The sequence below is a fragment of the Salvia splendens genome, chromosome 9 (assembly GCF_004379255.2).
Source record: "Salvia splendens isolate huo1 chromosome 9, SspV2, whole genome shotgun sequence".
Lineage (NCBI taxonomy): Eukaryota > Viridiplantae > Streptophyta > Magnoliopsida > Lamiales > Lamiaceae > Salvia > Salvia splendens.
The window spans coordinates 32,825,566-32,837,178 of NC_056040.1; the positions used below are offsets into that span (position 1 = coordinate 32,825,566).

Below are 11,613 nucleotides of genomic sequence, written 5' to 3' on the forward strand. Positions count from 1 at the left end.
CTCTTTTTAATACTTAGCGAAAAATAGAAAACATTATCTAAACCTTGGGAATCCAAACCAAATGTATCTCGTAAGACTTAAAATTTCTCAAAGAGTAACTTGATCCACCTGATCCGAATCCCCGGAAATATTTTTTTTTTAATTTTGAAATTTTTACTTTGTTTGGATTTTTATTTTAAAACTGAAAAAGACACTATTTACAATTATTCACAAGCCTTGTAGACGTTCTAGAGATTCACTTGATCCTTTCATGATTCGACATGCTTCATTTAGTTGGTCAAGTGGATCACCTAGAACATCTACTAGTTGATCAACTAAGGCGAGAACATCGGTCGTGCACAGTGGAATTTCTTCCATAATGTGCACTTCCGAGTTGTCCCTAAAGGGTTTCATCTGGTGACCATTAACCATAAAAGGAGCTGAATTTAGATCACTTCCCTGAAGTTTCACTTCTCCATTTGCTCGAAGGGCAACGATGGTTTATGGTCCCGTCCACTTTGATTTCAACTCCCCGGGCATCAGCTTGATTCTTGAATGGAACAACAAAACTTTATGTCCCACTTGCAACTCCTTTACCCTCAGGTTTGTGTCATGCCAAAGCTTAGTTTTCTCCTTATAACACATGGCTGCATCATAGGATTCCAGTCTGAGTTCTTCCCACTCTTGCAGTTGGAGCTTCCTTTCTTCAGCACACAATTTAGGTTGCATGTTTACTTCCTTGACTGCCCAGTATGCTTTATCTTCAATGCCCACAGGAAGATGACACATTTTTCTGAAAACTAGTCTGTACGGTGACATGTCGATCAGTGTTTTATAAGCAGTGCGATAAGCCCACAAGGCATCGTTAAACCTTTTGCTCCAGTCCTTCCATGAAGGACTCACTGTTTTTTCGTGGATACTCTTGATTTCCCTTTTTGAAATTTCTGCTTGGCCATTACTTTGAGGATGATATGGGGTGGATAGACGGTGGTTTACCCTATACTTCTTCATGAGGTCTTCGATTGTGCGATTGCAAAAGTGAGAGATTATGGCACTAGGAATCTTCACAGGTTACAGTTGCCTTAGCCGCCACCCACTTGGATACTGTCACGGCCGCCCTTACTAAGGATAGCAAGGACAGGGAAATCACGACTAAGGGGAGGGACTAAGAAGCGGGGAAGAAATGGGGGGCACATTAAAAGTCGGCACTTAAAGCAAAAGTTAATTAATTTCCAAAAGAATAATTGTTTAGATTACAAAACATTTTAGTTTAAAGAAAGTAAGCAGCGGAATTTAAAGTATCCAAGTGTTTTACACAATCAAAACCATACGAAGTAAAGTAAATTCTTATGACATCAATTTCAAAAAGTAGCAGCGGAAATAAGTTATCAGAGAGAGTCATAGGATGACGCCTATGTATGAAGACACAACGCATCCAAATTTCCTAAGCCAACTCAACATCCATTGCAACATCCCGCTCAACCTGCACATAAAGAAAACATATGCAGGGCTAAGTACTTGTTGTACTCAATGGGCTCATGCCGAAAATATTTTATAACAGTTATGTCATCCATACCAATGAACTCGAGTTTTACATGTATTTAAGAAAAGTCATCGAGAACACAAAAACATTTCATAGTCTGGCCAGATAAACAATCTCCCTACTTTCTCAACAATCCAATAATCACATCATCTTTCCACAGTGCGACGAAAGTGTGGCCACACTATTCGCCCACGAGACCGGCCGACTAGCAAGGACGGCTCCCGATCCCACCAGTGTACACAGCCTGATAGGGTTCGCGGCCCTACTCAGACTCGAATTCGTTTCACACATAGCCATATAGCCCAACGGAGTAAACTCAGACGAACTAGGCATCAGGCACACAATCTCAATCAAAACAATTCATGGCATGACATAACACTTTAAACCACCCTTATAGCTCCAACATAATAATTTGAAACATAAAGTGAGTTTAGTAAAAGAAAGCCCACGTGGCTTGTTTAGATAACACAATACACAACTCAAAGCAACCCTCGTTCCTTGTGCTCACGTACGCACGACAACCCTTGTCAACACCACAATACAATCAACCTTTCATCACAACAATTATCATGCATGCCCTAACGTTCATTTCATCGTCTCCTTAACTTACCCATCCCAAACATTCACCAACATAAGGAAATACACCATAGCATACATCAACGTACAACACATCACTAAATCATAGGATAGGTTCCTTAACATATATGCATCTTATATATCATTCAAAACTTAACAACGAAGATTATTTTTTGTTGGGATTCGCACACACACAAGGCTTTCACACACTCAAGAAGATCACACACACACTCACTGTTGTATGAGATCACACAATGCAGAAACACACACACTCACACTTTGAGTATTGAAGATGGTAATCTTGGAGAGAAACTGGAAAACTCTTTATTGATAAAACTACTACTCTTACTCTCTAAACTACATACAAGGTTTATGAGCTATTTAAAGCTCTACAATCAAGTAGCAACTGCTACTAACTAACTACAACAAGAATCAAGAAAACAAGAAGAATAACCGCTACACCTCGGCTAACTAACTGCTTCTTCCTTCTCGGCTCAAGACCGAACTGGTTGCTTCTCGGCTCAAGACCGAACTCACTTCTCGGCTCAAGACCGAACTCCATTCTCGGCTCAAGACCGAACTCTCTTCTCGGTTCACAACCGAACTCCCTTCTCGGCTAGTTCCAGCTCAAAGCCGAGCTTACCGAACTCCCTTCTAGCCGAGCTTACCTTCTTCTGCCTTCTTCTTCCAACTGAAATGAGCACTCCATTATTACAATTCTCCACCTGAGGGCTCATCTCAGTTCTTGCACAAACATTGATCAACTTCTTGCAATGATCAAACTTGTCTCTACCTAGAGACTTTGTTAGCATGTCAGCCGGATTGTGCAAGGTGTTAATCTTAATCACCTTCACTCTCCCCTTGTCAATCTCATCTCTTATAAAATGCAACTTTATATCTATGTGCTTGCTCCTTTCATGAAAACCCGAATGTTTAGCCAAGCACATAGCCGAGCTGCTGTCACAATGAATCACCATTGTCTTTTGGTCAAAACCAAAGTCAGAAATCACTCCCTGAATCCAGAAGCTCTCCTGTACAGCTGCAGTGAGAGCTATATACTCTGATTCTGTTGTTGAGAGAGCAACAACACTTTGCAAACCTGATTTCCAGCTGATTACAGTTCCAAACATGGTGAAAAGATAACCTGTTTGGGACTTTCTGTTGTCCAGGTTTGCAGCATAGTCTGCATCACAATAGCCCTGCACAACCTCCTCAGATTCACCTTCCCAGCCATTGAAGACAATTCCCCAGCCACTGGTTGACTTCATGTACCTCAATATCCACTTAAGAGCATTCCAATGCTCCTTCCCCGGGTCAGCCATGTATCTGCTAGTCACTGAGATAGCATGTGCCAGATCTGGTCTGGTACAGATCATAGTATACATAACACTTCCAACCACACTAGCATAAGGAATAGACTCCATCTCCTCAGCCTCTTGCTTAGATTTAGGGGCCTGCTCCTTTGAAAGCTTAAAACTCTGGGACAGAGGAGTTGATGCAGCTTTTGCATTTTCCATTTTGAATCTCTGCAAAACTTTCTCAATATAGTCAGTTTGCAGCATCCACAGCTTCTTGCTGCCTCTATCTCTCTGAATATGTATGCCTAGGATCTTTCTTGACTCTCCTAGATCCTTCATTTCAAAGCTTGACTTCAGATCTTGTTTAACTTTCTGAATTTCTGTCATAGAAGGCCCTGCAAGTAGCATATCATCCACATAGAGTAATAGGTAGGCAATGGGAGTCCTGCCTGCCTTCTTGATGTAAATACAATCATCATATTCTGACTTGGAGAAGCCAATCTTCTTCATCTGTGCATCAAACTTCTTATTCCACTGTCTAGGACTTTGCTTAAGTCCATAAAGACTTTTCTGTAACAGGCACACCTTGCCTTCTTCTCCAATCTTCACATAGCCCTCTGGCTGTTCCATGAAGATAGTTTCCTCTAGATCTCCATTGAGGAAGGCTGTCTTCACATCAAGCTGTTGTAGCTCCCAGTCAAGCTGATTCACCACAGCCAATAGGATCCTAATTGAAGTGTGCTTCACAACAGGTGCAAACACTTCATTGAAATCGATTCCCTCCTGCTGTGTAAAGCCTCTAGCCACCAGCCTTGCCTTGAACCTGACTCTATCCTTATCAGTGGTCTCAATCTTTCTTTTAAACAACCACTTATAGCTTACCAGCCTCCTTTCCTTACCATCTGTACTCAGCTTGGATTTGTCCACCAAAATCCATGTTTTGTTCTTGAGTAAAGACTCTATTTCCTCATTCATGGCTTCAATCCATCTTTCTCTATCTTTACTCTGCATAGCTTCTTTATATGTGAGTGGATCTGCACCATCAATACTTTCAGCTGCACACAGAGCATAATACACAACATCAGAGAACTTTGTTGGTGGCCTTGTTTCTCTTCTAACTCTGTCCCTTGCAAGCTGATAGTCTCTGATAGAGTCTGATATAGACTCACCAGCCTGGTTGCCCTGAGTTGGAGCCTCTTCTTTATCTGAATCAGACTCACTCCCTGAGTCAGTGACTCCACCTGCTCCTAGGCCAACCCCCACAGGCTCCACCTTGAAGAAATCACCCTCATCTTCACTGGAGTCCAGCTTATCTTTCAGGTATGGCATCTGATCCTCCAAGAACACCACATCCCTACTTACCAAGACCTTCTGCTTACCGGGCTCAATACACCAGAGCCTATACCCCTTAACACCCCTCTGATACCCCAACATAATACATTTCAGAGCCCTAGCTTCAAGCTTGCTTTGCCTAGCATGAGCATAGGCCACACACCCAAACACCTTGTACTTTGAGTAGTCACTATGAGCTCCATACCACATGTAATCAGGAGTTTCAGATTTCAGGGCAGTAGATGGGCATTTATTGATGAGATAGGCTGCTGTATACACAGCCTCACCCCAGAACCTGCTGCTCAAACCAGAACCAAGAAGCAGGCACCTCACCCTCTCTAGGATAGTCCTATTCATCCTCTCCACAACACCATTTTGCTGAGGATTACCAGGAACAGTACGGTGCCTCTTCATACCCTTCTCTTTACAAAACAGATCAAACTCAGCAGACAAGAACTCTAGGCCATTGTCTGTTCTTAAGCATTTAACACTTCTACCCTTCTCTAGCTCAACCTCCTTACACCATATCTTGAACTTTGTGAGTGTTTCAGATTTTTCTTTAAGAATATATACCCACAACTTCCTTGTATAGTCATCAATGATAGCTAGATAATACTTTCCTCCACCAATTGAACACACCGGTGAAGGCCCCCAAAGATCACTATGTATGTAGTCTAAAGGGGCTGTAGAAGAGTGAATACCTGTAGGATAGGGTGCCTTCTTTGCTTTTCCAAGTATACACTGCTCACAGGGGTCCATCTTGTTGAAATCTCCAGAGATCAGACCCTTCTTGATGAGTTCTTTCAAGCTTCCTTCAGCTGGGTGGCCCAATCTCTTGTGCCATAGCATTATGGAATCATCTGACACTGCATTGCTTTCTCCATCAACAGCCTTAGCCTTCAGATAATAGAGAATATGCTCTCTGTCAGCCTCCATCATCACTGCATCTCCAGATTTCACAAACAATTTTCCTTGACTCATCAATATGGTGAACCCTCTCTGCTCCAGCATTCCCAATGAGATGAGATTCCTCTTCACTTCTGGAATATACCTCACCCCAGTTAGGATCTTTATAGAGCCATCTTGTAGGCTTAGCTTTACCTTCCCTATTCCTCTGATCTGACAAATGTGATTATTTCCAAGAACAACCGTACCCGATGCTTCTTGAAGATCATGAAACCAGCTTCTATTGGGGCACATATGGAAGCTGCACCCCGAGTCCATTATCCACCTGTGACTGACCCCACTGTCACTAATATTCATAAGTTGAGCCGGGGGATCAGCACTCTCCACACAATCAGATTGGTTGTGTCCCTCAGAGGCCATCTTTCTCTTCCATGCATGACAATCTTTCTTCAAATGTCCAGGTTTCTTGCACCAATAGCAAGCTCTGGTTTCCTTCTGAGCATCAGAACTTGAGGGTTTAGGGCCCTCAAACTTCTTCTTGAAGTTCTGCTTCTTGAACTTCTTCACATTCAAGGCCTCTGCAGCTTGAACATTGGAGCTTGCAGAGCCTCTGTTGGCTGTCTTCTGGAGTTCTTTGGCCATCAAGGCTGAGTAGACTTCTGCATAGGTGATAGGTTTATCTCTTCCATAGATAATTGCATCACTTAACTGGTCATACGAGCTAGGCAAGGCATTCAATGTGAGAATGGCCTTATCCTCATCTGAAATCTTGACATCAACAGATCCCAGGTCATCAATGATCTTGTTGAACTCCTCTAGCTGCTCAATGATGGACCTATCTCCAGAAAAACTATAGGCATACAGCCTCTTCTTGAGATACAGCCGGTTAGCCAAGGATTTGGCCAAGTAAACTTCATCCAACTTGTCCAAGATCTCCACCGCAGTCTTGGCTTCTTGAACATCCCTCAAGACCTTATCTCCAAGGCACAGAATCACTGCAGAATGTGCCTTGAGCTGCATCTCCTCCATCTTTGCCTGAGCTTTATCATCAAGCACTGGAGCCTTTCCTTTCTCCTCTGGTTTTGCAAGAACTGCGGCCAAGCCTTGTTGAATCAAAACCGCCTTCATCTTCATCTTCCACAGGCTATAATCATTCTTGCCTGTGAACTTTTCTGCATCAAGCCTTGCTGCCATCTCTGAAACCGTTTGATCCTCTGCAAATCAGCTTCAATATCCCTTCCCACAGACGGCGCCACTTGTTGGGATTCGCACACACACAAGGCTTTCACACACTCAAGAAGATCACACACACACTCACTGTTGTATGAGATCACACAATGCAGAAACACACACACTCACACTTTGAGTATTGAAGATGATAATCTTGGAGAGAAACTGGAAAACTCTTTATTGATAAAACTACTACTCTTACTCTCTAAACTACATACAAGGTTTATGAGCTATTTAAAGCTCTACAATCAAGTAGCAACTGCTACTAACTAACTACAACAAGAATCAAGAAAACAAGAAGAATAACCGCTACACCTCGGCTAACTAACTGCTTCTTCCTTCTCGGCTCAAGACCGAACTGGTTGCTTCTCGGCTCAAGACCGAACTCACTTCTCGGCTCAAGAACGAACTCCATTCTCGGCTCAAGACCGAACTCTCTTCTCGGTTCACAATCGAACTCCCTTCTCGGCTAGTTCCAGCTCAAAGCCGAGCTTACCGAACTCCCTTCTAGCCAAGCTTACCGAACTCCCTTCTAGCCGAGCTTACCTTCTTCTGCCTTCTTCTTCCAACTGAAATGAGCACTCCATTATTACATTTTTGTATGACAGAAATCTGGCAGAACAACGCAGTCGTTTTGTAAAAATCATTAAAAATTTGTCCGACCTCCGTTGGGGCTGAACATTTACTACAATACAGTAGACACATAAAAGATCATCGATTTAAAATTTCACATCAACATCACATCTTTAGGTCGGTCAAATCAAAATTGAAACTCACTGGACGAGAATATAAATTCTGGCAGAACTGCGCAGTCAACTTCAAAAATTCATTAAAATTTCCTCTTTCGTGCAAAAAGGCCGAAATTTACACACAACACAGAAGACACCTTAAACTTTACACAGATAAAAGTTCGCACCAAAATAAGATCGTTTGGTCAGTCAAAAACACGTCGGAATCTACTGTCCGAACACTACAGTTTTCATGCTTCACAATTTCGAATTAGGGGTTATCAATCATTCATCCAAACAAATATATTCATGCTTCCAACACATAATCATGCTTCAAAAAGATCCCACAATCATGTTTTCATATATTCACATAGCATTCACGACAAATCATCCACAAGTTCATTCATTCACATCAATAAACGCATACTCTTATATTTTCTCATGCAACCACCAATTCCACTCGATTAATTTTTAAATCTTCGATCCCTACACTCACTATATGCATGAGGGAATCAAAAACAAGGATTTAATGGAAAGGATGAGGAAAAAAAATTCAATTATACCTTCCTTGATAAAAAACAATCGGTAGAAGTGATAATGGATGCGATTCTTCGGTGAATCTTGAAGTTCCAACTCCAAATTGATGCAAGAACAAAGAGTTTGTGAAGGATTTTTGGAGAGGGAGAAGAGAGGAGGAAGGAGGAAGGAGGCGTGTGAGGGAGAGAATGAGGGAGGCGTGAGTTTTTGGTGGTTAGGGTTAGGTTATTTTAAATTTATAGTCTAGGTTTAATTCACACCCAATTAAAATAATTAAATTGTGGGAGAATAAAATAAAATCCCACAACTTAGAAGAACAAATAGGCGTGTGATTGAGGGGAGGGAAATTTCGAAAATTGCTATTTAATTAGCAAGGAATTGATTTGGTATTACTTGGAGAGAAATATATTCACAACTTAGGTAATAAAACAATGAGTATTTCATCAGCAAGGGAACAAAATAAATTAAATCTCCAAGTAGGAAATAAAAAGGGGGCGTGTATTTTTGAAGCATGGAAGGAAAAATATTTAAATCCTCAAATAAATGGGAATAGGATCTAAATTTGGTATTTTTTTTTTGTTTTATAGGAAAAGACTCCCATAAAATAGGTAACAAATAAATAAATTTCCATAAGGCAAATAAAGGCATATGGGCGTGTAGGATGGAGAACAAAATAAAAGAAAAATATTCACATCCCCAATGGATTAGACATAGGTATTAATTTGACACTTATTTGAATAGAAGGAATTGTACAAAATAGGAAACAAATATATCTTCCTCCACAATAAGGGAGGGCCGAAAATTGGCTTTAATTGCCACAAGGAAATAATTCAAATCTTCATTTGATTATGGTGGGGAACAAAATGTGGCATGCTTTAATTGGATTTAAAATAAAAGAAGGGAATCAACAAGGCACCAATTAAATCAAAGAAAAGAATTCATCCTCCTAATTAGAATAGGGGATTTTCGAAAACTCACAAGATTAGGCTATGATTCGAATTTCAGGTAGCACAAATTAGGGATAATTCGATTTGGATTTAATTTGGATAAATATCCCTAAACAATTAATTGAATCCAAGAAGAAAATATTTATTCCAATAATTAAAGGGGCTGAAAAATTTCCAATGAATTTGGCTAGAGCAAAATGCATGATCTCATTTAATTAATTCCCCACATTGGAAAATATAAAGTATATAACATTTCATTTCACATCACTCAAGACAATTTAATTCACATAATCAACTTAGTCACATAGAAACAATTAAATTCCATAAAAGAAATTTTCACTCGACATCCACATAAAAAAAGTCCCAAAAATTTTTGGGTTGCTACAGATACATAGTCGACTGCAACTAGAATGTAAGAATTCCCATAGGATGAAGGAAAAGGGCCCATAAAATCCTTCCCCCATACAACAAATATCTAGCACACCACGATGGGTACTTGCGGCATCTCATCTTTAGCAGAAATTCCCCTTGTCAGCTGACATCGACTACACCTCCTGCAGGATTCTAGGCATCCTTATGTAGATCTAGCCAATAGAGACGACTGTCCAGGACTCTCCTGGCTGCCTTTTCCAGACCGAAATGACCACCGCAGGCAAGAGAGTGACAATGAACCAATATGTCTTTCTGGTCCCACTCAGGGATGCACCTCCTGATGACTTGATCAACTCCCATTTTCCACAAATAAGGGTCATCCCAAAAGTAGTACTTGGCTTCACTCTTAATCTTCAACCTCTGAGCTCTAGTCACCTCTGGTGTAGAAGGAAGTGTTAGGTTTAGTATACTGGAAAGCATGTTTCGAGCGAGTTCGCACGAATAGAATCTTGCTTGTGTACGGAAAAACTCTACAATCCACTTTTGACCTGATTCAATATTATTCGAGCATTTCGCATGAATAGAATCAGTATATTATTACATTGTGTTTGCTTGTGCGTTTATAAGATGTTTTATAAACATTTAAATGCATAAGAATTAAACAAAGCCTAAGTCTTTTGATTAGTAGACTGGTCGTGGGCTGCGCTCACTTTAAGGTACTACAGTCGGTTCTAAGCAATGTTTTGCAAAAGAAAAGAAGAATTTCACAACCTAGATAGGCTTTGGCTACCTATCGTGAAAGGTTGCAATGTCAGTCCGATTATTTCTAAGCCTTATTGAAATAAGATGACGTTGGTGTAGTATAGCACTGAATGGATCTAACAGCAAGACGAGTCTTTATGCTATCTACTAAAAGACGAGGTCTTGATAAATATCTATTTCTTAATCAATGTACGTTAGCATTGAGCATACGATATTGAGTATCTACTACTTTGACTTACCAAAGGTGCGGGTTTTTCGTCACCCAACGATCCAGGTATATTGGGTAGTGGTGATCATTATCTAGCGGTGCTAGGATTGCTATTATGTTAAATTGTGCACGAGGTGAGTCTCGTTTGATAATGTCCTCAAGAGGAGCTTGAACAAGGTTTTATTATTCGAAAACTGGCCAGTTGGAGTTTTATTACTCCATAAATAATAAATAAGTGTTTCTTGCTAAGTACACTCTTTGAATTAATAAGATATTAATTAATTAAGTCCATAGCAGGCTTTAATTAATTAATGGACATTTATATCTTAAGAGCGGGAAATAAATAATAAACAAAAATGGAAACCCAGATTACTTGTAATTTCGGATTTGGAGAGGGAGGTCAATATTACGTCTGTAGTGGCTGCTCGTAATATTCCAATATAATCTTGTATTAAATTGTGGGTTCAATTTAATTAGTAAAAAGCTAATTGGGGGAGCCCATATCCAAAGCCTTCCATAGATCCCTGACTGGGCACAATATGAACTATTATAAATAGGAGAATAAAAGAGACAGAAACAAAATTTTATTTGATGAAAATATCGTCCCTCACATATACTGTGTAGGGGACGAAAATTTCTCAGATCTCCTCTGTGAGTTTTTCAGCTCCTCCTCCGTGAGGAATTTGTGTCTTCTTTATTCGAGTCCTAGTGTTTTGATAAGATCAACCCACCCTGATGTCGGAATATAGTTCAGGACACCAGTCAGAAGATATGTGGTCTAGTAATGAAGATCATCGTGGAGAAGGCGCGAGCAATCTATGATTCTTTGGAGAATCAAATCGGTAACTCTAAACCGTAGAATTCATGTTTAGGATTTATATTCTATGAGCATGAATTATTTGTGTTCTAGCATGCAATTTTGTGTTAATATGTGAATAGATTAATCCCGTAATCGGTCAAATAGATCCCACGTCTGATTTATTTGATTTGTACAAGTCTTCCGCTGTGCAAGGGGCTTTAAACCCCAACAAGAAGTTCTCCAGTTACCAGATAATTTGCCAGATCAGCGAACCACGACTCAGCTTGCCTCTTGCTTACTTCATTCAAAAAGGCTGCGTCTAGCACATCCTTCAAACTGATCAAGACACTCGATCCTTGGGCATAATACAAGTGTTCCTCCGGAAAAGCATCAGAG

General features: G+C 40.4%; 1 protein-coding gene across 1 annotated transcript; it reads right to left on the reverse strand.

Moving 5' to 3' along the window:
• Positions 1-207: 207 nt before the first annotated feature.
• LOC121749445 lies at positions 208-990 on the reverse strand. The gene is made up of 2 exons (XM_042144015.1): positions 577-990; positions 208-393 (listed from the first exon to the last, which is right to left on the reverse strand). The coding sequence occupies exons 1-2, from the start codon at positions 988-990 to the stop codon at positions 208-210; spliced, it is 600 nt and encodes a 199-aa protein (XP_041999949.1).
• Between the last annotated feature and the right edge of the window lie 10,623 nt (positions 991-11,613).

Excerpts from the sequence above, each read along its gene's own strand:
- LOC121749445 (XM_042144015.1), bottom strand. The coding sequence starts at position 990 with ATGAAGAAGTATAGGGTAAACCACCGTCTATCCACCCCATATCATCCT. Across the intron at positions 394-576 it reads GGCATGACACAAACCTGAGG|ATGAAACCCTTTAGGGACAA; the intron begins GTAAAGGAGTTG and ends AATGGTCACCAG.